Below are 27,069 nucleotides of genomic sequence, written 5' to 3'. Positions count from 1 at the left end.
CACTCCCCACTGACAGGTGCCGCCCCCCAGCCCGTAGGAGTACGTGCAATGACCAGTATCACCCTCCCTGCCCGACTTTCCTCCCCCGAACACGGGCCAATTGTGTTCATATAGACGCCAGACAAAGCCGGTTGCACCACAGTGGATTCGAACCCACAACCTCCGTGGTGGTGGGCAGGGACTTTACCACTGTGCCACCCGAGCGCCTTGTTTTTTTTTCTTTTGTTTTAAGTTGTTTTTATGTATTGTAAGGCGACTATTTAGAAAAGCACTATTTATAAATTGTATGTACGTATGTATTATTATTATTATTCATTCCATAGAAAGGACAGCGCTATTTGCTTTAACCACCTAAACCCTCTATACTTAGTAAACTTGACTGGCGTTGGGCTCTGTAATAATACATACCATTTATATAGCACTTTTCCAAGTAATCAAAGTCGTTTTACAAAACAGCAACAAAATTTAAAACAACTTTATAAGGAAAAACTAGTTAAAAGGTTAAAAACTATAGAAGTAAAGGTAAAAAAGGTCGATTAGAATTAGGTAGGGAATGCAAGTCTGAAAGGTGGGTTTTGAGTGTGGTTTTAAATGTGGCGAGGGTGGGGGCATCTTTGATGTGAGCTGGGAGTGAGTTCCATCACCGTCACAGATAATTGGACCACTCTTTTTACCCCCCTTCACACCTAACCTCTTTGCCGAAAATAGAAGATCTTCAAGCTCACAACACGTCCCGACACATTGTGAGCTTGTAGATCAGCAATTTTCGGATTTAAATGTGGTGTAACGAACAGGAATAGGAGGGTATATTAAGTGTTGTAGACTGACTGACTGACTGACTGACTGACTGCAGTGTAGGCAGTGTAGACAGGCAGCCTGAGTCTAATGAGTGACAAGGCCGTGATTGATATCTTCACTATTCCGTATTAAAGAAAATCAATACAGCAGCTGAAAAACACCATGTTTCCAGCCTCAGTGAATGGAATGGCCTTTTCAATGGAATAGCACCCTGGAAATGGATGTACCTACAACAATAGGACAGTTCCTCACCCTGATCGTAATAAAAAAAGGAAACAAACAATTGCAATGTCACTTGGTCTATTATGTTATAACCCCCATGGTGGGCTAACAAAGCCCAACATGGAAATGTATTTAAGGGGCTCATTCCAATTTTGAAAGAGAGTAACAATGCAGCATGACCCCTTTTCCACAACTCTGGTAAAAACTCACATACAGTAACTGCCAAGTCCCCTTATCATCACCACAGCTATAAACCATTCCCAGAAAATCCCTCCAAGCCGGTCAAGTTGGTCATGGTCATCTGCTTTAAAAACGGCCATCATTACAACCCTTCTGAAAAAAAACACCCTTGACCCGGAAATTCTTGCCAACTACTATTTTCTGGAAATTCTTGCAGACTACTATTTGCTGGGGACCCCCTGGAACCCCCCCCCCCTACCCTTTTTATTTCATTTCTTTATTCACCTGTTTCCTAGGCTGTGTGTTTTCCACTTCCTGTTGATTTCATTGGATATCATTGGTCATCTGACTAGTTTCATTGGATTTCATTGGATCAAATCGACAGGAAGTGGAAAACACAGCCTAGGAAACAGGTGAATAGAGCACCGAAGTCCTGACGTCACTGCCAGTAGAGGGCGCTGTTCCGCAGGTTCGTGGCTTTACTTTTTGTGTCCTTATCCTCATTGGGGAATCTTAGATCGCTTCATATAAGAACTGGGTTCCAAAAATAAACACACCACCCTGGCGATTTTACTCATATGGATATGAAGCATCGACTGAAGGTGTAAATGTACACATTTACCCAAAGAGTAACACAATATAAACACTAGAAACGAGTCAAACAACCCAAAGACTACATTTCCCATGAATGCGGCTGCTGTGGGGACAGTGATTTCAGACCCGGAAGTAGTAGTTCTTAATTAATTCCATTTTCACCAGAAACAGGCTGTATCAAATATGAATGAATATCATAAACGATGCAGAGACACCCCCCCCCCCGACAGAAACGCCAGGGTGGTGTGTTTATGTTTGGAACACAGTTCTTATATGACGTGATCTAAGATTCCAAAATGGGGATTTCAACACAAAAAAATAACGCCACAAACCCGTGGAACAGCGCCCTCTAGTGGCAGTGACGTCAGACTTCGGTGCTCTATTGTGGTACAGCAAAGTTGTGTTATTTCTGTCAAAAACAAACAAACACAGGAGGTGTTGCCAAAGTTCAGCCATATATTTCTTGCCTTGAACTGCAGAGACTTTGATTGAACTACCTTCGAATTGTCCTGAAACCTTTCATCAGCTTTCATACATTGCAGCATGCACCCTGACCACCCTTTGAGCAGCTGACGCAATCATGACTGATTGTGGATCCTAGCCACTGGCCAGAGACAGAGAGAGCGCCACAAGAACTGCAAAGCTACAATATGTACAAATTAACCCATTAAGACAAGAGTGAAGGCCTGATAAACTTATGTTGCTATATCAGTGGTGCTTAAACTTTTTCATGGCAAGGACCCCCACTATTATATGTATATGGCCGCAGACCCCCCATGTCAAAAATATTTTGTTCCAGGGACCTGCCAGAAGCAAAGAATTGTTCGAAAATGTTGGCTTTAGAATTATATATATGTATTTAAAAGATTTGCACAAATGTTCACGATTTTTCAAAAATAGCAAATCTACAAGCTCATAGTGCATGCAGCACTATGAGCTTGGGTGTGAGCTTGTGGAATAGCCAAAAGTATCAAATATGGTTAAAGTGGTTAAAATGTTTGTACCGTAATTACTTATTGTACTGTAATATCTTTTTTGGAAAATGAAAAAAATTTAATACATTAAAAAAATTAAATAAAATAAATGAAAAAAGTAATAAAAAAAACACGGCCCCCTCATGTATTAGGAGGGCAGGGTGAGTCACCAGAGCCAAGGACGGGTGTTTTTGATGAATCTAACGGGTTAAAATGGAGTTTAAAGTTATAATGGGTTTGTATAGGAAGGGGGCGTGTCTGATAAAATGAATATCAAATATCTAAATACTAAATCAAGCAACTTAAAAACGGTCTGGGGGGCTCACAAAAGCCTGAATAGACGATAAAATGACCAAAAGTTTTTTTTAAAGTGAAATATCCCTTTAACTACTTTTGCTGGGGACCCCTACACGCCCCCAAGGACTCCACTTTGAGAACCAATGTGCTATATATATAGCTAAAATCTAAAATGACACAGATGAATGGGAACTAATGGGTTACTGGAAAGAGGAGCGAGACATGTTTATATATTGATATATAGATATATTCAATCTGTCAATGAGGCTGGTATCAGTCAAGCTCAGTTCATTACAACTCATTACAGTAGGCGGTGATGTAACGAGTCTTCGGCCTCAGCACCTGATAAGTGTGCTGACGTATTCATCATGAAACTCCTGTGTCATAGTATTGATCCAACAACAGCCGATTTACTTGAGTGATGATCAACGATCTGGTACAACCCAAACATAGAACAAACATGGGGAAATTCTCATTCTACTATTCTGCCACCAAAATGAGGAATGCCCTGACAGCATCCATTAAAAGATTCACTCGTTTCTTTAAAAACGAGCCTGAGTTTATCTATCAGGAGACCACAAGGGGAGGTAAATGCAATTTCACATAGAAAGGAGGTGTCATTCACTGCCGCCGTTTTTCCTTTTTTCCATTTTCTCCTTTGTACATGGTGTTTTGTATTTGTTGATGACATATATTAATGTGTAATTGTTTTATGCTATGTTGATGAATTGAATACATAGGACCACAATGAAGACAATACAAGTCCCCAGGACTTTTTTGTGTTACCCTTTTAGCCTAAATGCCCGACTGTACCTCATGCTGTTTATATTTCTGACTAAAGTATTTAATCAGCAACCCCATCAGAACATTCATTTTACTCACACCTGCAGAGCACTGATTTGATGTGTACTTTACTCAAGCATCTCCCTTTCATGGAACTTATGGTATTCTCTCTCCCTGCACAACACTACAGTGGAAACAGAACCTCCAAACAGACTCAAGTCCCGCCACCCTTACAACAAAGCGGCACAAGAGATGCTCCGCTCGACCGTAGGACCTACCACGCCAGCAATGAACCCTATTGAACCGCCTGCGCACTGGAGTCGGTTGCTTCAAATCAGCTATGAAGAAGTGGGGATTGGCAGGCAGACAGTGCAGCATTCAAGCGCGGCGAGCCTGAGCAGTCTGCCGAACACATAATTAACACCTGCCCCTTGCACAGACCACCTTCGGAGCTCTTCCAATTGGGACCAGAGACAAGGCCGTAGCTACAGTACTGTACACGATACTGAGTTGGACATTTGAGGATGATACACGGAGGAAGAAGATGGTATTCTCTCACGTGGATGTTGTTAGTTTTAGAGCCTTTAGTTACCATTTAAATTTGTATTATTTATTATGTTCTTGGTGTTTCTTTGTACTGACTACATGTTATTATGGACATGGACATTTTACTCTTACATTAAAGTGGCACAATGCAACTTATTTTCGGAATAAAATGCTATTTTGTCCAATCGGTATGGTAGAGTATGTTAGAACAATAAGACTTATACAATTTGGGTCGTTGTATTTTGTCTTCTATGAGACATTTAGATGTCAAGGGTCATGTCTCACCTAGACACACGATCTGACACGAATTTTTCAAGATTCAATTTAGCCCCTGAGCAAGCAGGCAGGCTCTATTACACAATGGTAAAAATGTCAGCTATGGAAACCAAGTTCAAATCCGTGGTAGCAGCTTTAATAATAACTAAAAAGTACTGTTCCTGAAGAAACATTGTGGGATCGCTAAGAAAGTTGCTGGTATTGAGTATTGATAATGTTAGTAGTGATAAAGGTTTGAAAGGTTCTAAAGGTTCTAAAGGTTCTAAAGGTTCTAAAGGTTTGAAAGGTTCTAAAGGTTTGAAAGGTTCTTAAGGTTCTTAAGGTTCTAAAGGTTTGAAAATATTGAAAGGTTTGACAGGTTTGACAGGTTTGAAAGGTTTGAAAGGTTCTAAAGGTTCTAAAGGTTCTAAAGGTTCAAAAGGTTCGAAAGGTTCGAAAGGTTTGAAAGGTTCTAAAGGTTGGAAAGGTTTGAAAGTATTAGTGTTAAAAGTTTTGATAGTGTTGACAGTTTTGAATAGTGTAAAATGTAGTTTTTTAGGCTAAAACAGTGATAGCTAGGGTCTAATAGGCGGTTGCTAGGGTCTAATAGGCGGTTGCTAGGGTCTAATAGGTGGTTGCTAGGGTAAAACAGGTGGTTGCTAGGGTCTAATAAGTGGTTGCTAGGGTCTAATAGGGGGTTGCTAAGGTCTAATATGCAGTTTATATGGTCTAATATGCGGTTGCTAGGGTACAAAACGTGGTTGCTAGGGTAAAACAGTGGTTGCTAGGGTCTAATAGGCTGTTGCTAGGGTATAATATGTGGTTGCTAGGCTTTAATATGGTGTTGCTATGGTTTAATAAGTAGTTGCTAGGCTTCACTGTAGCTAAATGGCATTTCCCCATTGAAATGAATGGGATTTTTTAAGCAATTAAAAGTGAAATATCTCTAAAAGTACAATTGTTTTAAAAAATTCAAATGGTAGCCGATATGTCCTAAGTAGGCCGAAGGTTATAGAGATGGAACGGAGTTTCTAGCTAAAAGTATGAATTTCCCCATTGAAATGAATGGGATTTTTTAGCAGTAAAAAGTGAAATATCTCTATAAGTGCAAATTATTTCAAAAATTCAAATGGTAGCCAATATGTCCTAAGTCTGCTGAACGTTGTAGAGTTGGAACGGAGATTCTAGCTAAAAGTATGAATTTCCCCATTGAAATGAATGGGATTTTTTTAGCAGTAAAAAGTGAAATATCTCTAAAAGTACAAATTATTTCAAAATTTCAAATGGTAGCCGATATGTCCTGAGTAGGCCGAACGTTGTAGAGTTGGAATGGAGTTTGTAGCTAAAAGTATGAAGGACTAGTTAGCCGTCAAAAAACGGTGGGAAGATATAATAAATAGTGGCAATAACATTAGTGTGATCGCTTTAGCGATCCCACAACTAGAAAGTACTGTTCCTGAAGAAATAGTGTGGGATCGCTAAGAATGTTGCTGGTATTCAGCATTGATAGTGTTAGTAGTGTTATAGGTTTAAGGTTTGAAAGGTTTGAAAGGTTTGAAAGGTTTAAAAGTTTTAAAGGTTCTAAAGGTTTGAAAGGTGTGAAAGGTTCTAAAGGTTCTAAAGGTTTGAAAGGTTCTAAAGGTTTGAAAGGTTCTAAAGCTTTAAGAGGTTCTAAAGGTTCTAAAGGTTTGAAAGGTTTGAAAGGTTCTAAAGGTTCTAAAGGTTCTAAAGGTTCTAAAGGTTCTAAAGGTTCTAAAGGTTTGAAAGGTTTGAAAGGTTCTAAAGGTTTTAAAGGTCTACGGTTCTAAAGGTTTGTCGGTGTTGAATAATGTAAAATTTAGTTTTCTAAGGTAAATCTGTGGTTGCTAGGGTCTGATAGCCGGTTGCTAGGTTCTAATAGGTGGTTGCTAGGGTCTAATTGGTGGTTGCTAGGGTAAAACAGGTGGTTGCTAGGGTCTAATAAGCGGTTGCAAGGGTCCAATAGGGGGTTGCTAAGGTCTGATATGCAGTCTATATGGTCTAATATGCGGTTACTATGGTAAAAATGGTGGTTGCTAGGGTAAAATGGTGGTTGCTAGGGTCTAATCGGTGGTTGCTAGGGTATGATAAGTGGTTGCTATGGTCTAATATGGTGTTGCTAGGGTCTAATAAGCAGTTGCTAGGCTCCACTGTAGCTAAATAGGATTTCAACATTGAAATGAATGGGATTTCTTTAGCAGTAAAAAGTGAAATATCTCTAAAAGTACAAATTATTTCAAAAATTCAAATGGTAGCCAATATGTCCTAAGTAGGCTGAACGTTATAGAGTTGGAACGGAGTTTCTAGCTAAAAGTATGAATTTCCCCATTGAAATGAATGGGATTTTTTAACAGTAAAAAGTGAAATATCTTTAAAAGTACAAATTATTTCAAAAAATTCAAATGGAAGCCAATATGTCCTAAGTATGCTGACCGTTATAGAGTTGGAACGGAGTTTGTAGTTAAAAGTATGAAGGACTAGTTAGCCGTCAAAAAACAGGGGGAATATAGTATAGAAATAGTGAAGATAACATTAGTGTGATCGCTTTAGCGATCCCACAATAAATAGTGTAGATAACATTAGTGTGATCGCTTTAGCGATCCCACAAATAGTGAAGATAACATTAGTGTGATCGCTTTAGCGATCCCACAATAAATAGTGGCAATAACATTAGTGTGATCGCTTTAGCGATCCCACAACTAGAAAGTACTGTTCTTGAAGAAACAGTGTGGGATCGCTAAGAATGTTGATGGTATTGAGTATTGATAGTTTTATAAGTGTTAAAGGTGTTAAAGTATTAGTAGTGTTTTAGATTTGAAAGGTTTGAAAGGTTTTAAATGTTTTAAAGGTTTTGAAGGTTTTAAAGGTTCTAAAGGTTTGAAAGGTTTAAGGTTCTAAAGGTTCTAAAGGTTCTAAAGGTTCTAAAGGTTCTAAAGGTTCTAAAGGTTCTAAAGGTTCTAAAGGTTCTAAAGGTTTGAAAGGTTTGAAAGGTTTGAAAGCTTTAAGGTTCTAAAGGTTTGAAAGGTTTGAAAGGTTTGAAAGGTTTGAAAGGTTTGAAAGGTTTGAAAGGTTTAAGGTTTGAAAGGTTTGAAAGGCTTAAGGTTCTAAAAGTTTGAAAGGTTTAAGGTTCAAATGGTTTGAAAGGTTTGAAAGGTTTGAAAGGTCTGAAAGGTTTGAAAGGTTTAAGGTTTGAAAGGTTTAAGGTTTGCAAGGTTTGAAAGGTTTGAAAGGTGTTAAAGTATTAGTATTGTTAAAAGTGTTGACAGTGTTGAATAGTGTAACATGTCGTTTTTTAAGGTAAAACAGTGATTGCTAGGGTCTAATAGGTGGTTGCTATGGTCTAATAGGCGGTTGCTAGGGTGTAATAGGTGGTTGCTAGGGTAAAACAGGTGGTTGCTAGGGTCTAATAAGCGGTTGCTTGGGTCTAATAATCCGATATGTCCTAAGTAGGCCGAACGTTGTAGAGTTGGAACGGAGTTTCGAGCTGAAAGTATGAAGGACTAGTTTGCCTTCAAAAAACGGGTGGAACGGGTGGAAAATCCCATTCATTTCAATACAATGGGGAAATTCAAAGTGAAATATAGCTGCAAGCAGCGATAAGCGGGGCCAGGGAATGCAGAAAGAAAAAAGAAAGAAGCAATGATAAGTAAGATGCACAATAAGCCATAGAAACATAGAAGAATGAACTTGAGAGAAAGAAGACCATGCAATTAACAAATGAGCATTTTAAACCCTCACTAACCCTAACCTCAGTAAAACAACGCCTAAGCCTATCCTCAAGAAACACTATGTGTAAACCCAAGAATGCCAAATCATGATCACCTCGATACATTTTCGCGGACAGGGATCGAACCAGTGATCTACGGACTCCGAGGCTGCCTCTCTTCTCATTGAGCTAGATATATGGCCTCCCTGGTAGTGTCTGTTGATATTTATAAGTATTTCCGTCCATTATGAACCAAGCCTCTGTGTCCCGAACTACTCTAGATCACTGGTTCACAAACCATTTACCAATAAAGGCATTTTTTTGTCTCCTCGGAACGAAAACGAGTGAAAGTAGCCGATCTACAAGCTCACAAAACGTTGCTATCTGAAAAGTTGTGAGATTGTAGATCGGCTATTTTCACAATGAAGTTTGTCATACATTGCAAAAACATACTCTCTCCAAGAAGCATTTCATGTTACCTTTTTAGTTGCACATGCATTAATTGACACAGTCATGTTTTGTGCGATACAATTGAAAAGGTTTGAACCGGCGACCCTGCGATCCAGAGGCTGATGCTGAAGCGAGACACCATTGGACCAACAGACCAGAACCAGTGAAAAAAGAATTCAAACTAATACTAACACTAAGATCACTCGTTCACAAACCATTTACCAATAGAGAAATCGTATGTCTCCTCGAAACCGAAACCAGTGAAAGCAGCCGATCTACAAGCTCACAAAACGTTGTTTGCAATGGACTTTAAATGAAGTCTCCACCAAGTGAGGCTAGATTGAAGAGAGAGAGACATGAAAACATAATAGATTGAAGAGAGAGAAAGATGGAAGCAGAATGGATTGATTGGACGTCTCAACCTATTGCCATTGACAGGAATCGAACCCTCAACCTTTCTTTCTACAAGCTCAGAAACACGTTGCTATCTGAAAAGTTTTGAGATTGTAGATCGGCTATTTTCAGAATGAAGTATGTCATACATTGCAAAAACATACCCTCTCAAATAAGCATTTCATGTTATCTTTACCGTTTGCATATGTATTCATTGATACAGTCATGTTTTTTGCAATTCAATTTAAATGAGTCTGCATCAAGTGAGGCTTGAACCGGCAACCTTGCGGTCGTGAGGCACTCGCTTAAAGGAGAATTTTGGACTAAAGTTTTCTTACCTTTTCTATGACGTTATGATATCTTAGGATGAATGGTACAGTAGAACATTTTCATAACTCCACCCCTGAGCCGCCACAGCTTAACCACCAACAAATTAAATCCTAATTATTTTGGATAATAATAGTTGAGTCTCATAAGTACAGACAGTGCTTCAACCTCAAAAGGGCCACTTAGTTGCAAAGGTGAGTGGGTGCGTATTATACATCATATGGCTAATATAGAGATTGCTGGCTTTTCAAAAGACAGTACTTGAGGACAGAAGGAGATCAAGTTCTACCAGCTAAACCATTTGGTTTGTCATGGTATTAGCTAGTGGATTCCATTAAGGTGAGATATTATCTGTTGATGAGAAAGTCCAAGGCATGCACACGTAACAATGAAAAAAAAACACACCCTACAAGCTACACTTGATTTTTATTTTTTTAATTAGACATGATAATTACTGTTATTATGCATTGTGAAATGCTTCTCACGGAAACGTCAAGGATGCCTTGATCTATAAGCCCACACAACATGCAACGTGTTGTGAGCTTTTCATCATAACCTTTATTTCAACTCGGAATACAGTTGAGGGGCAGGCCCTCATTTTCAATGTAGTCGAGATACAACAATAATATCAACAGAGATACATATATACTATTCAATATTAAATATATTAAATAATCAGAAGACAAAGAATACTCAAAATGTTTTCAAGAACTAAAACAGATACATTAGAAAATTAATTAAAGCAGTGGAATAAAAGTGTTTAAAACCATTGCCCTAAACCTAAATTGACCCAAGGAAGGCAGTGATCTAATTTTTAGGGACTTCTGGAGCTCATTCCAAGTAGATGGAGCACTAACAGAAAATGCTGCTTTGCCTAGCTCTGTATGAGCAAATGGAACCTTGAGCGTTAGGAAATCACTTGAGCGGGTCTGGTAGGAGCTAGGGTTCTGCTCCAACATACCACAAATATAAGGCGGGAGCATACCTGAGATGGCTTTAAAAATTAAGAGATACCAGTGCTTATAACGCCTCTCAGAGAGAGAGGATAAGCTAGCGTTCCCATAAAGTGTACAGTGATGGGTACCAAAACTGTCACCAGTTACCCATCTTAAGGCAGAGTTTTAGATCTCCTTTTTTTGGCAAAGAGATTTGGTGTAGATGGAAAAAGCAGTCCAACAGTTGCAACTCAGGTCTGTTTCACCATGATTAGAGGGTTTAAGTGGTTATAGTCATTTGTGAAAAATAAGCCCTAAATATGTATTTTATTAAATACATTCTGTTATTGTTTTAGGCCCAGAAAAATGTATACTCTCTACATATACATATATAAATGTATACTCTCTACATATACATATATATATATATATATATATATATATATATATATATATATATATATATATATATATATACATATACATATATATATATACATATATATATATATATATATATATATATATATATATATATACATATATACATATATACATATATACATATACATATATATATATATATATATATATATATATATATATATATATATATATATATATATATATATATATATGCATATATACATATATACATATATGCATATATATATATATATTCTCAGATTTGACCACCAGGCTTGGCCGCTTCAATGTTCTACCATAGTTCTGGGGGCTTGGGTTTAACCCACTGAGCATTTTTCGGGTTAAAGAACGTGCTAAAACTGGTTTATGACAGGTCTAAAAATGAACGTTTTTTCAACGTCTAGGCTAAGCTTAGACGTGGTTTCAACATCATTTGAACGGCTATATATTTATATCTAGCCGTTCAAATGATGTTGAATAGCCTGGGATTTTTATTTTTTTTTCTTCATCAGTGATGACTCTCTTCCTACCGATCCGCGTCGCCGCTCCATCCTGGCCGTACCTTACGGTAGTCCTTGATGACTGCAGAGAACCTGATTATTTTGATCTGTGGCTTTCTGGCGTGGAAGTCATGCCACTGATACTCTGGAGACAGAATCTTGGTGGGTTTGTGGAGCCAAAGGTAGACGTTCATATGACTCTCTTCCTGCCACGCCGCCTCGATGCCCCGCTGGGCGTCCAGCTCAAAGTTGTCGCTGCACGTCGACAGCATGTGACGGACGGACTCCGGCTCCCCTCCGTACGCGCCCGCGGGGTAGTAGAAGTCGCCCTCGTCGGCGGACACGAACGCTTTAGACTCCGGCCTGCGTTCGTAGATGAACTGGCTGCGCTCTTGGGCGAAGTGATTATGGTGCAACACGGCGACCAGCTTACCTAGAGCTTCAGTTCCCCAGCGGTCATGGAACTTCGAATCAACGTCAAAACAGTAGATGTAGTCGGTGCCATCGCGCAGATCCGTTTCGATAAAATTGGCAATGATTTTGAACCTGCCGGCTCCGATGTCCTGCCAGCGTTTTGAGTTTGCCGCCGGCCTGACAAACAACTCCCGTCCTGCAGCCATCGTAACGGAGGGGACAAGTTTGCCAAATAAAAACGCAGTTTAAGGTTCTGTTAATATTTTAATAAAAGCATGTAAAAATGTTACAGCAGATATTGAAAGAAGCATTCGTTGCTCCTTTCAATCCATTACAAAATGCCTTTTTAAATTGCACTTATCTGAACACCACGCAGAATTTGAAACCTAAATCATGACCTTGCAAGATAATTTGAGACAAGAAAACAAAATCAGACAATCATTTTGTAGCCTAAATTGTCATTCACACAAATACAATACAGTTATTGACTAAAAATGAGAAATAAATAATTCTATGTTTATTTGTTCTTTTAATCTGTTAAATAAAATGGCTTAAATAAAAACATATCTTGGAAAATAAGTCATAAACAATAAGTGATTTGTTCAAATTGAATAGCTGGGTAGAGTGGACCAAAAGCAACTGTGAATCCTTTGTTTCAGTTTCACTTCATTCACCTCTACCAATGTAATTAATATGTTGTTTGCTTCTACCTCTGACACACAAGCATGGTGTCATTTCACCTCAGGGTGCAGATGCAGCTATAGTTTCACTGGCGCAAGTTGTCTTTGAGTGTTTAATTCAGGGACAACTTTACAAGAATTAATGCAATAGTTATTTACTCTTTACCCAATGCTGCAAAGTTTGCCTAAAAAAAACCCCTTACTTTACAACCTTCTAATCAGCTGTGACCTGCTCAAATCCCCTGCTCATTATAATCACAGACACGATACCGGCAGCATAATCAGAAATAACAGATTTTTTGTATACATTTCAACAAAACATTTTCACAAAACAAGATCAATGATGCACTAACCAAACAGTCAAATATTCACAACCTCTGTAGAAAATATAGGTTTAGTGTGTGGACTTCAGTGGCTGGATTCAGACAAAACTGTTTTTTAACTACTGTAGTTGTTGCATTGACACACACACACACACACACACACACACACACACACACACACACACACACACACACACACACACACACACACACACACATATACACATATACACATATTAACATATATATATATATATATATATATATATATATATATATATATATATATATATATATATATATATATATATATATATATATATTATATTCAATGGTATTTGGGCTTTGTGCTCTAAAGAAATTGAGAAAAAAAAACACCATGAGAAACACCATGAGGCCAAGTGGCCTTGACCCTATAAAATGACGAAATTCCCCCCCCCCCCACACACACACACACTGTATTGTATTGTTAAATATGTTATAAACCGCCCACATGTTACACCTGTACAAGCTACTATTATTATTTATAGAAAGGGGATTACCATCTTTGGCATTCCAATTTAAATCTGAAACCTGTTTACAGTCTAATCACAGTGGTTAAACATGGGTGTATGGAAAATGTGCTAAGTGCCCATTGAATGTGGATCAAAGGCCAATTTCAATAACGACCTGTTAGGGCGTAGGCTAATTCCTATAAATACATCCATCAATGCAGTGGTGGAAAAAGTACTAAAATGTTTTACTTAAGTAAAAGTATCAATACTGCAATGTAGAAATACTCAGCAAAAGTAAAAGTCCTGAATTCTAAATGTAATTGAGTAAAAGTACTGGTATCAAAATGTAATTAAATATAAAAATCTTTTGCTTGTAGATCGGCTATTTTCAAATTGCCAAAGTTTAAATAGGGCTGAAGTGGTCTTGTATAAATATAAAAATCTTTTGCTTGTAGATCGGCTATTTTCAAATTGCCAAAGTTTAAATAGAGCTGAAGTGGTCTTGTATAAATATAAAAATCTTTTGCTTGTAGATCGGCTATTTTCAAATTTCCAAAGTTTAAATAGGGCTGAAGTGGTCTTGTAATAATAATCAAAAATATACAAAGTAACAAGTAACTAGTTCTCAAATAATTGTAGTGGAGTAAAAGTATAATATCTGCCTCTGAAATGTAGTGGAGTAGTACTTAGTTACTTTCCACCACTGTATAAATGTATTTTTCAAAAAGCATAGTACAGTAATTGATTACATGTACTTAGTTACTTTCCACCACTGTATAAATGTCTTTTTCGAAATGCATGTATCAGAATCAGAATCAGAATCAGAATCAGTTTTATTGTCACATCACAGGTTTACAAGGTAAAAAAGTGGGTGAAATTCGTTTTTGTACATCGTTCCCATCGCAACGTTAATTTCCATAAATATGTATTTTATTAAATACATTCTGTTATTGTTTTAGGCCCAGAAAAATGTATACTCTCTACATATATATATATATATATATATATATATATATATATATATATATATATATATATAATATATGCATATATACATATATATATATATATATTCTCAGATTTGACCACCAGGCTTGGCCGCTTCAATGTTCTAACATAGTTCTGGGGGCTTGGGTTTAACCCACTGAGCATTTTTCGGGTTAAAGAACATGCTAAAACTGGTTTATGACAGGTCTAAAAATGAACGTTTTTTCAACGTCTAGGCTAAGCTTAGACGTGGTTTCAACGTCATTTGAACGGCTATATATTTATATCTAGCCGTTCAAATGACGTTGAATAGCCTGGGATTTTTTATTTTTTTCATCAGTGATGACTCTCTTCCTACCAATCCGCGTTGCCGCTCCATCCTGGCCGTACCTTACGGTAGTCCTTGATGACTCCAGAGAACCTGATTATTTTGATCTGTGGCTTTTTGGCGTGGAAGTCATGCCACTGATACTCTGGAGACAGAATCTTGGTGGGTTTGTGGAGCCAAAGGTAGACGTTCATATGACTCTCTTCCTGCCACGCTGCCTCGATGCCCCGCTGGGCGTCCAGCTCAAAGTTGTCGCTGCACGTCGACAGCATGTGACGGACGGACTCCGGCTCCCCTCCGTACGCGCCCGCGGGGTAGTAGAAGTCGCCCTCGTCGGCGGACATGAACGCTTTAGACACCGGCCTGCGTTCGTAGATGAACTGGCTGCGCTCTTGGGCGAAGAAATTATGGTGCAACACGGCGACCAGCTTACCTAGAGCTTCAGTTCCCCAGCGGTCATGGAACTTCGAATCAACGTCAAAACAGTAGATGTAGTCGGTGCAATCGCGCAGATCCGTTTCGATAAAATTGGCAATGATTTTGAACCTGCCGGCTCCGATGTCCTGCCAGCGTTTTGAGTTTGCCGCCGGCCTGACAAACAACTCCCGTCCTGCAGCCATCGTAACGGAGGGGACTTGCTCTGGCCTATCCGTGAAGACGTAATAATGGACTTTAAATCCCACGAAGAAGTGGCTCTCTGCGGTTTCCAGGAAATCCTTGAGGAATTGGATGTATTCACCAACGGCAAAAACGGTGACTGCTACGGTGATGTTGTAGGGTTTGTAGATGGCGTCCAACAGCGTGGGTTCGAATGTGGATTGCCATACTATGGGAGCTAACCAGAGCGTCATCGCGACAACGTCGGTGCGTCCAGTCAAGGCATTGGGTTTGTCGTAGCGAAGATTTGTCCTAGCGAATTCTGGCACAATTGCTCCTCTCGGACACGGCCGGGCCAACGGGACTGTCGGAGCCGGAGGCGGGTCCTCATTCTTCGTAGACAGGTGGATTTGGTCCTCATTCCTCCAATTCGAAGACAGGTGGATTAGGATAACCGTGGCGGCCAACATTCCCGTGACTATTAGACAAAAGGCCGTTCTTTTGACTGTTGGCCGGAACCAGATAGTTTGAGCCATGACCATCCTGGATCTCTAGTCAAAGCTTGAGGGCGAATAGTCTTGAGAAGCCCTATTAGAGATAGTCGAAAAGTTAATTACTTACTAAATTATTAGAGTTGAATAATTCTGCTTCTCCGACGCGGCTCATATTGTGTTCACCATTTATATACAGTGGTAGCCAGTTGGTTTCTTCACCTTTTTTGGCCACACCCCCAGATTCTCAGACACGCCCCCCAGATTCTCAGACATGCCCCCTAGATGTATTGTATCTTATTTCAACATGTAGTGTGGCCATTCAGCCACAGGGTGGCGCGTTCACAGTGAGCAGCATCACAGTGACTGTATCTCCTTCCACATTTAGCTGATCTACAAACTCACTGTGAGCTTGTAGATCTGCTATTTTCAATCGGCTGAAATATATTTAGGGCTGAAGTGGTTTGTGTGTTTTGTAATTGTAATCAAAATCTACAAAGTAACTAGTAGTAACCAAAAGTTTTCATTTAATTGTAGTGGAGTAAAAGTACAATATTTTCCTCTGAGATGTAGTGGAGTAGAAGTAAAAGTATTAAATACTCCAGTAAAGTAAAAGTACCTCAAAATAACTATTGTACTTAAGCACAGTACTTGCGTAAATGTACAAGCTCACAATGCGTTGCGATGCGACACATAGTGAGCTTGTAGATCTGCTAGTTTCGGCCTACTTTCTACTTTTGGTACATTTTACAAGTACATTTTGATACCAATACTTTTGTACTTTAACTCAAGTATTTATTTTTATTTCCTGATTTTTACTTGTAACAGAGTATTTCTACTTTGCAAAAGCTAAAGAAGGCTAAATTACAATCGTTGTCTTACGCTGGAAAATCTAGCCTTCCCTGGAAAATAAAGTAAAAGACTGAAAAACAGGCAGTGAAAAAAATCTAAAGAGAATAGTGGCCGTCGGACGAGCGTCTGCTAAATGCCCAACTGGTAGATGCTTACAGTACATTGTAGAGAGATTAGGCAACAGGCTCCTATAATTAACATAACCTGTTTGGCTACGACACCCACCTCACAGTCAAACAGACTCAATATATCTTGTTCCAGGGACCCCCAAAAGCAAAGATTTGATTTTATAATGTGTATATAGATTAAAAGATTTGCATACATTCTTTTTCAAAAAGTCATAGTGTGGCACGCTATGAGCTTGTAGTTTGAGTTGCTATTTTTGAATAGCCAAAGAAATCTAAAATGACAGAGACATTAAATTGCACAAATGCTAAATTGCAAATGTTGCTTCATCCTGGAATCGAACTCGGATCTCAATATCAATGGCCTACAGCCTTAAAGGACAACTTTGGTTTTTTACAACCAAGGTTTATGTTTTAGATTGTAATTAAAGTAAATACAAGATGAGTGTTAAACATTTTAAATGTACTGCTTTCTATAGTTTTAGTAATTTTCGCGATATTTTTTTACAGTGGGCGGGGGCATTCTGTCCGGTGGCTAAATATGTATTTTTTTACACAATAACCCGGTGTTTTCTTTATTATTATTTACAGTAGCTCTTCTAGCCTCCAATAACTCACATCTGGCCATCAAAGACCACAGGACCTTTTTTATTGTGTAAAAAAGGCATATTTAGCCACTGGACAGAATGCCCCCGCCCACTGTAAAAAATATCGCGAAAATTGCAAAAACAGTAAGCAGTAAATGAAAATAATAATAACACTCATCTTTTATTTACTTTAATTACAAGCTAAAATATAAACCTTGGTTGTAAAAAAACAAAATTGTCTTTTAACCACCAGGCCACTGGCTGAATGGAAACGAACTGCAATTGAATGTAGTCAAAACAAAAATACAAGTGTGTGTGTGTGTGTGTGTGTGTGTGTGTGTGTGTGTGTGTGTGTGTGTGTGTGTGTGTGTGTGTGTGTGTGTGTGTGTGTGTGTGTGTGTGTGTGTGTATAGGGCTGAAGTGGTTAATGTATGTTTTGTGATAATAATCAAAATCTACAAACTAACTAGTAACCAAAGTTTTCAAATAATTGTAGTGGACTAAAAGTACAGTATTATTTTTATTTTTTGTAAACATGGAAAATAATGCTGAGTCCTTAGGATGAATTCAAAAGCAATTGTTTCTTTAAACATAACTGTGTTTCATGGAACATGGTGGAAGAAGTACTCAGACATTTTACTTAAGTAGCCTAAAAGTAGCAATACCACAATATAAAAACACTCTGTTACAACTAAAAGGCCTGTCTTCAAAATGTTACTTGAGTAAAAGTACAAAAGTATTGGCATCAAAATAAACTTAAAGTACCAAAAGTAAAAGTACAAAAATGTTTGAAAATAGCCAATCTACAAGCTCAAAACGCGTCACGATGTGACGTTGTGACGTGTGTGTGTGTGTGTGTGTGTGTGTGTGTGTGTGTGTGTGTGTGTGTGTGTGTGTTTGGGGGTGGGGTGGGGGGTCCATTGTGATGGCCTAAGTTTGTGTGAGACAAACAAAGCCCATGGCCAAGGTGCTAAAATTAATTTGCATGTCATTGTCTGAAACCTTGACTTTATTTAGAAGTTTGCAGACAAAAAGCACATGAAAGTACAGTTCAAATACAAGGTCGACTAAATAGGATTAAAAAACCCAAGCAAGCCATATGGCTTGTTTAAATTGGGGTCCTTAGTTAGTTACGTAGTACATTATAATCTCCTGTGTTCATTTAACTCTGTTTCACATTCCAAAACAATATAATTGTGCCGGAAAGTAGTTTATAATGCATTTTATTGAAATGTTACTTTTAGTTGACTAGTATCTCAGAAAGTAGCAGCTTTGGGAGCTGCCATTTTTTTTTACCTCTGACTTTCCAAGGAGTAGTAGGACCCCCCATCTCAATATATCTTGTTCCAGGGACCCCCAAAAGCAAAGATTTAATTTTATAATGTGTATATAGATTAAAAGATTTGCATACATTTTCAGATTCTTTTTCAAAAAGTCATAGTGTGGCACGCTATGACCTTGTAGTTTGAGTTTGAGCCAAAGAAATCTAAAATGACAGAGTCATTAAATTGCACTAATGCTAAATTTCAAATGCTGCTTCATCCTGGAATCGAACTCAGATCCCAATAACATTGGCCTACAGCCTTAACCACCAGGCCACTGACTGACTGCTAATTTGCCCCCCAGTGTTGGAAACTAACTATAAGTACATTTACTAAGTACTGTTCTTAAGTATAACTTTGAGGTACTTTTACTTTACTGGAGTATTTTCAATATTCAATACTTTTACTTCTACTCCACTACATCTCAGAGGAAAATATTGTACTTTTACTCCACTACAATGACATTTGGTTACTAGTTACTTTGTAGATCTTGATTACAATTACAGAACACACTGTTAGGGTCTAATAGGCGGTTGCTAGGGTCTAATAGGCGGTTGCTAGGGTGTAATAGGTGGTTGCTAGGGTAAAACAGGTGGTTGCTAGGGTCTAATAAGCGGTTGCTTGGGTCTAATAATCCGATATATCCTATAAGTAGGCCGAACGTTGTAGAGTTGGAACGGAGTTTGTAGCTAAAAGTATGAAGGACTAGATAGGGGCCAAAAAACGGGGGGAAGTATGGTATAGAATAAATAGTGGCAATAACATTAGTGTGATCGCTTTAGCGATCCCACAAATAGTGAAGATAACAACATTAGTGTGATCGCTTTAGCAATCCCACAAATAGTGAAGATAACATTAGTGTGATCGCTTTAGCGATCCCACAAATAGTGGCAATAACATTAGTGTGATCCTGTGATGGAGGAACAATCTTTACCTGTCCTTGACATGAAACGGGAACTTATAATCAAAAGAATCTATTCAGTCAGATGAAACATTTTTTTGGATTAAATAAAATTAAGGTAGCCTACATGAGAAATGTGACAAGTAGTATAGGCTAGCCTAAGTTTTACTGTGTCTGGTACCAATACAAAAAAAGAAACTTGTAGATCTGCTACTTTCGCATTAAAACGGCGATAACAAAGGAACGCAGGCTTGCACTGCATACAACGCTGCCTGGCCAGGAGTCGGTGCATTGCTTCCCGGCCTGCCTACGACCGACAGACCTCCGCCGCGGAGGCACAAGGGGGCTATTGCCTCCTCCCATGCCCACCAGGGTCCAGGGGAAGCTCCGCCCCGGGTAGTGGAGCCGGGCGGCCCCTGGTCCATGCCCGGGCGTAGGCGGGAACCACTTTGTGCATGTCAAAAGTTATATTCCGAATGAATGCTTTGGGTCATGTAAACGAGGAATACTTTTATTCAGGTTCCATGTAAACAGGTGAGTGGAACAGATTATGAATCTCTATTCGGAATGAGTTCATTCTGAATGAATACATGATGTCCATGTAACCGCAGCCATTGTAGATCAGCGCAAGTGAGTCCCTCACACGATTAAACATTTATAAAGTAAATAGCCAACTCTCACGCGTAATGAAGAGAATAAGAAGTTTGTTTACAGTTTAACCTCACGACCAAAGGCTAATAACACTTGGAATGGATATTATATTGTTACGTCCCCGTCTAGGGCCTCCATAAGATGAATCTGAGGGCGGAACACATTATTATATACATGCATATATGCATATATATATATATATATATATATATATATATATGCGTTTGTAGAGTATAAATATTTCTGGGCCTAAAACAATAACAGAATGTCTTTAATAAAATACATATTTAGGGCTTATTTTTCACAAATGACTATAACCACTTTAAACCCTCTAATCATGGTGAAACAGACCTGAGTTGCAACTGTTGGACCGCTTTTTCCATCTACACCAAATCTCTTTGCCAAAAATAGGAGATCTAAAACTCTGCCTTAAGATGGGTAACTGGTGACAGTTTTGGTACCCATCACTGTACACTTTATGGGAACGCTAGCTTATCCTCTCTCTCTGAGAGGCGTTATAAGCACTGGTATCTCTTAATTTTTAAAGCCATCTCAGGTATGCTCCCGCCTTATATTTGTGGTATGTTGGAGCAGAACCCTAGCTCCTACCAGACCCGCTCAAGTGATTTCCTAACGCTCAAGGTTCCATTTGCTCATACAGAGCTAGGCAAAGCAGCATTTTCTGTTAGTGCTATTATTATTTCTTGGAATGAGCTCCAGAAGTCCCTAAAAATTAGATCACTGCCTTCCTTGGGTCAATTTAGGGCAATGGTTTCCAACACTTTTATTCCAGACTGTAACTGCTTTAATTAATTTTTTAATGTATCGGTTTTAGTTCTTGAAAACATTTTGAGTATTCTTTGTCTTCTGATTATTTAATATATAATATTGAATTGTATGATGTCCTGGTGATGACGTCCTGGAAATGACGTAAAGATCATCCCCATATGGGCTGTGATCTGGCCTAGTCCTGAACGTCACCGGGGGACGTCATCATAACGTCATTATGACGTCATTGTGCTTGCTGGGTGGGTTTAGGCATAGTTTTACTGAGGTTACGTTTAGGAATACCAGGTGAATACCATCGGATTTGCCCCGGGGCGACTGTGTTTTGAGGCGAGCGTTTTGGTATTCCCCAGAAGTAGTCGAATCAGTTTGTTTTGGGAGGTCTGAAGCTTAGTTTTTAGTGACATTGAGATGTTGGAGAACCAAGAGGTGCAAACATAGTAAAAGTGGCATTGAATGAGGGCTCCGACAAAAGATAAATTCTGCTTGATCACTTTTATGCAATTATTGTCTCCGCCGAAGGTGGAGAATATGTTTTCGCTTTGTGTGAGCAAACATTGTTAGCCAAGCTAACATTGGGCAAGCTCCACGTGACACGTGTCAATTTGTTGACACCAATGCCTCTGATTGGCTAGAGGGACGCGTGACGAAATACAATTCTATAAATAGGTGTGTCACTTCAAAAAGCCCTTACTTTTTGAAGTGAGGTAAAACAGGATCAATCAGACTTGATTGGAACAGTACCTTCAGTAAGTCCAAGTCACCCGTCTGTGCGTGTGTGTTTCCCTCTGAGAACACCTAACATTGGTCAAGCAAAGGCGCAGAAGGCCAAAGCTAAGAAAGCATACTCATCTACAATTGTAACGTAGAAGAGGACTAGAGCTGAAATGATCCCACAACAAAGCCGAACTCTTAATACGTGTCAATATGTTGACATCAATGTCTCTGATTGGCTAGAGGGACGCATGACGAAATACAATCCTATAATAAAAAGGTGTGTCACTTCAAAAAGCCGTTTTGGTGGACACTCAATTACAATAATGAAACAACATTACAGACGACTGTTATTAAGATATTACCAGAAAACCATTCAGAAGATGCGTCATAGTATATATATATTTTTGTAATATAGTAATACATTTCTGACAATTAATATTATTGTCTGTTCTATTTTAAGGAATACGTAAATATTACGTAAATATATTAATCTTTTTTTAATCTCTTTTTTCATCTTATTTTATTTTTAACATTGGAAGACAAGTATTAGAACTTTTTGTTTAACTAAAAGATATATATTTTACCCTACTGTATCTCATTAGTTATTGCTATTATAATATAATTGATATATATCAGATGCGTCATAGTATATACATTTTTGTAAGAAATACATAAATAAATAATTTTTTGGATCTCTTTTTTTCATCCTATCTTTTTTTAAACATTTTTTTAAACATTTTTTTAAACATTTTTTTAAACATTTTTTTAAACATTTTTTTAAACATATTTTTAAACATTAGAAGACAAAATATGATTTTTAAATCATTTTTTTTTAAATAAATATTTCTTTAACATACACCTTTTTATTTAACTACAGTATATATATTTTACTCTACTGTATCTCATTAGTTATTGCTATGATAATATAATTGCTATAGTCTGCTGGCGGAGACTTGTGCTCCGAGGAGCACATTTTCTAGTTAATTGCGAACGCGTCCGACCAAGTGGAGCTTACTATGTAACCCTGCTTGGGTTGTGTCTCTGTGTGCATATCTCTCTGTGTCTCTGTGTGCAGTATGTGTGGTGCAGTATGTGTGGCTCCAATCCTCAGCCCTGTGTGCAGCCAAGTAAATGTCCAATATAGACGTACCATACATCAAATGAAAGGTCTTTGAAAACTGAACACACCTGTCAAGGTTGCGTTTAAGCCCGCCCCTTCCCCCGGAAGCCACGCCCCGGAGAAGGCTCCTAAAAACTCCCCATTGAAACCCCATGTTAAATGAAAAGTGCCCGAATCGCTCCCAAACTTTTTCTACCCCCCCTAAGTGGGGGTCTACGAACAAATACTTCGGCCTCGGATTTTGGCTCCGCCCCCCGGAAGTGGGTGAAACAGGCACTTCAAACACTTTGTTGAATTGTTCAAAAACATTCAAAGTTTTTTTTTTGTGAATTTGTATTTTTCTAAGATGCTCCTTTTAACGCAGAATTTTTTTCTATTTTTAATATATTTTTTTATTGGTTACTTTTTTTTAAATATTTTTTTTTCATTCTTTTTTTTCTTTTTTTGCGTTCGCTTACCGCGTTCGCGCGTCTTACTTGTGTTCTATTTACTTTTGATCCTATAAGTTTGTTGTCAAGAATAATGTCCAGCCCAAACAGGTAACCTCTTCTTTGCTTGAGATTACTATATTGTCAACTCTGACCTTGAAATCATTTGCATTTACATTACTAAGGGAATGTTTGGACCCAAAAATAATGGATTCTGTCTTACCAAGGTGTAATTGACAGTTTGTTATCAGAAAGCCAAGTACGGATCTGACTGGGTTCAGATCTGAGAGCTTCCACAACTTGTATTTTGTCCTCGCCCGAGACCAGGATTGCTGAGTCATTTTTAGATAGATAGATAGATAATTGTATTTCCGTGTCCTGCACACAATAAGACCATCTTGGGTTTATAAGACACCATTTTAAGCTTACAGCATGTTTACAATATATTCACATAATACATTCAATTACATCTCAGAATTACACAGAGTGTTTTGTCTTTTCTCCCAAGCTTGACAAATAAAATCTGACACAACAAAAGCTCCTTTAACAAAACATATAACACAGTCTTTCATTATCATCTAACTCAAGGAAATCACCACATAATACCTCTCTTATATCATCATATTTAGAGCAATAAAAAGTGAACCACATTTTCACAAAACAAACAGTTTCATCAGCAAACAAGAACTTGCAGGTACAGGCTGCTTTCATTCACTGCTTTAATATCACTAGGCCAGCCCTAGTGATATTAAAGCCTCACTGGGTACATTTTTTTTAATGAATACATTTTAATTTTGTCCAATCTGTATGGTTTAGTATGTTAATACAACATAACTTATATAATTGGGGTGGTTGTATTTTGTCTCCCTGCTCTTCTATTGAGACATTTAGATTGTGTCAAAGGTTATGTCTTACCTAAACACAAGATCTGACACGAATTTTGACCTGATGGTCAAGATTCAATGTATACCCTGAGCAAGCAGGCCGGCTCTTTTAGCTCAATCAATGGTAAAAAAAATCCAGCACTTGCGAATGAAACCAGTTGAAATCCAGGGTAGAAGAGGAAAGTTACACAGTGCTGCTTTAACTAAACAACTATTGTGTATATGGTGAGCTCACCATATCCGCTCCTGCAACTTACCAGCAAAAAATCATAATCTTAATCAAATCTAATTTTAATAATTGCGCCCACGGTACACATCATAACCGCGGTGAAGCAGTTATTGTCCCCAGTCCTAGGCGTTGATACAGATGTTGTTCTGCAGGTCGTGCCAGTACTTGAGCAGCTCACTGGGTTGAAACCCGTGGGACGTGATGAGGTTGCTGTATTTGCAGCTGGAGTATTGCACTCGCCGGCGGTTGAACAGGAACTCGTTGGGCGGCGGTGTGGGCTCGATCCGTAGCACGGCCAGGCAGATCCCCACATACACATCTTCCAAATGCAGGCGGCGAATGCTCAGAGAGGCTCGGTAGATTTTCGCCGCCATGTCTCCGGAGAACACGGAACCCGAACCGGAGCCGAAGGCGGGGTACTCATCACCCGGGTACAGCTCTGGGGAAATGTAATTCTTATCGTTTTTGTTTCGGATCGGTGAGTCGCCTCTCAAGATACATCCTGTGTAGTAGTTCTTAGGATTAGGATTCAGTTCGGGTCTGAGCAGCTTGTGGATGAGGTAATTGGTGTTGACAAACATGTCACCGTCAGTTTTCATTACAAATCTGGCCCGTGGACAATGCATGGCCACCCAGTTCATCCCCATCAGTGTCTTTATAGTCAGGTTGTAGTAGGTATCGAAGAACTCCTGCTGAATGATATCGTGGTGCCTCTGGCTCTCGGACTCCAAGTTCATCTGATGTAGGCGCCCCAGCTCGCCTTTCATCTTCCCCAGCAGGAACAGCCGGATGATTCCTAGGCCTGGAGCAAGGCTCTCATTGCCCCACGTCTGCCGTATGGCGTCCCGTGCCTCTACCTCAGAGACACGGGTGCTTATCAGCAACACCAGGAATGGTTGTGCTTTCCCCTCTGGACATTTGTTTGCCTCGTTAATGATGTAGGAGTACGGCCCGGGGGACAGCATGCCACTTGGGCCGCCCTCTTTACTTTGGATGGCTTTAGCTAACAGAGAGTTCTCCAGACCTGCCTCCCCCCAAGGAGAGGAGTCATCCGCATCTTGCCAGAATCCGATGTTATTATAATGTTCCACGGGAAGCTCTCTCCACCACGGCCGATGGATCAGAAAGACCATGACCCCCAGGAGCAAGAGGAGATACAGGAGTCCAGCGATATGCGGACGGCAGTGGGGTGTCCTCCACTGCATGCTGTCCAGCGGCTCTGTGGGACCTTTAATCCACTTGGACCTCAGTCACATTGGTCAGGGAAGTCGCAAGCAGCTTCTCACAGCTGCATAAAGCGTGGAGGTAATGTGACGGCAGTTCTCTAGTCTAGAGATCTATCTAATTCTGCTAGTTGTGAATGTACCCTCCTATGATAGGTATGGGTATGGGGAGGTGAGTTATACACGCTATACAAGAATTACATTCCTTTACGACTGTTGGCAGGGCGTTCCACATTTTTGAGAGTGGCTCTTTCACCACTCTATTCAGCCTGGGCTGATTGAGCTGATTGTAACACCAATCATGGCGCCGGCCCCGTCCTTCTCTACACCGGCAGCCAGAGCTTTCTTGCCCGCAGCTAGAGACGCACCGCTCGGTTCTTTGGAGGCGGACATGGTCTTGACGACAAGCTCAGCGCTGCTAGGGCTGGTCTTCTTAGGTCGTGCAGCTGCTGCCTTCTTCTTGGCGGCCTTGGCCTGCCGAGCCTGCTCCTCCTGCGTCCTCCTCAGAGACTCATTGTAAAAGTCAACGGGGTAACTTTGAGCATAGAACCACCTGTCCATTTCATTAATAAAAGCATCAAAACTCAGCATTTTAGCTTTGTACCATATTTGATGAGCATCTTTGGCTTCATCATAAACACTAAATAAAAGTCAATGTTCGTGTTCAAACAGTCAAACAAAGTCTTATCCAAACAAAACGCCTTAACGCGCAAAGTCTCTTTTAAGGTGTTTGTTACCAAATTAATTGGATTTTAGTTCAGTGTGCACACAATTACACGATGGTCATTGTTTGGGTCGGCGCCGCTGAAACATACCGCACCAGACCCTCCTAACCTACTAGAGGAGTGCCAGCACTGCAGAGGAGAGACAGGTGACCAACAATCAATTACACAGTTCACTTACAACAAACAAACATGATATATATATATATATATATATATATATATATATATATATATATATATATATACATATATATTATATTCAATGGTATTTGGGCTTTGTGCTCTAAAGAAATTGAGAAAAAAAAACACCATGAGAAACACCATGAGGCCAAGTGGCCTTGACCCTATAAAATGACGAAATTCCCCCCCCCCCACACACACACACACTGTATTGTATTGTTAAATATGTTATAAACCGCCCACATGTTACACCTGTACAAGCTACTATTATTATTTATAGAAAGGGGATTACCATCTTTGGCATTCCAATTTAAATCTGAAACCTGTTTACAGTCTAATCACAGTGGTTAAACATGGGTGTATGGAAAATGTGCTAAGTGCCCATTGAATGTGGATCAAAGGCCAATTTCAATAACGACCTGTTAGGGCGTAGGCTAATTCCTATAAATACATCCATCAATGCAGTGGTGGAAAAAGTACTAAAATGTTTTACTTAAGTAAAAGTATCAATACTGCAATGTAGAAATACTCAGCAAAAGTAAAAGTCCTGAATTCTAAATGTAATTGAGTAAAAGTACTGGTATCAAAATGTAATTAAATATAAAAATCTTTTGCTTGTAG

At 39.1% G+C, this 27,069-nt stretch overlaps 4 protein-coding genes across 4 annotated transcripts in view; all 4 read right to left on the bottom strand.

The window, feature by feature from the left end:
* Positions 1 to 27,069, bottom strand: part of mettl4 (methyltransferase 4, N6-adenosine) — a 133,919-nt gene that overhangs the window by 25,522 nt on the left and 81,328 nt on the right. The window lies entirely within an intron of this gene.
* The window catches only part of LOC308077664 (collectin-12-like), a gene marked incomplete at its 5' end in the record, with an annotated part of 253,537 nt that overhangs the window by 197,960 nt on the left and 28,508 nt on the right, over positions 1 to 27,069 (bottom strand). The gene's annotated exons all lie outside the window — the stretch shown is intronic.
* LOC308077544 (histo-blood group ABO system transferase 2-like) lies at positions 14,493 to 15,769 on the bottom strand (the record flags this gene model as incomplete). The annotated part of the gene is made up of 1 exon (XM_080418293.1): positions 14,493 to 15,769. The coding sequence occupies one exon, from the start codon at positions 15,767 to 15,769 to the stop codon at positions 14,657 to 14,659; it is 1,113 nt and encodes a 370-aa protein (XP_080274419.1). The 3' UTR covers positions 14,493 to 14,656.
* LOC308077248 (beta-1,3-galactosyltransferase 2-like) lies at positions 23,821 to 25,692 on the bottom strand. Its single transcript, XM_080417868.1, has 2 exons — positions 24,123 to 25,692; positions 23,821 to 24,074 (listed from the first exon to the last, which is right to left on the bottom strand). The coding sequence occupies exon 1, from the start codon at positions 25,523 to 25,525 to the stop codon at positions 24,443 to 24,445; it is 1,083 nt and encodes a 360-aa protein (XP_080273994.1). The 5' UTR covers positions 25,526 to 25,692; the 3' UTR covers positions 23,821 to 24,074; positions 24,123 to 24,442.

Source organism: Gymnoscopelus braueri (genome assembly GCF_963280865.1).
Source record: "Gymnoscopelus braueri genome assembly, chromosome: 21".
Lineage (NCBI taxonomy): Eukaryota > Metazoa > Chordata > Actinopteri > Myctophiformes > Myctophidae > Gymnoscopelus > Gymnoscopelus braueri.
Note: the sequence above shows the minus strand (reverse complement) of the source record. Positions and strands in the feature narration are given on the sequence as shown.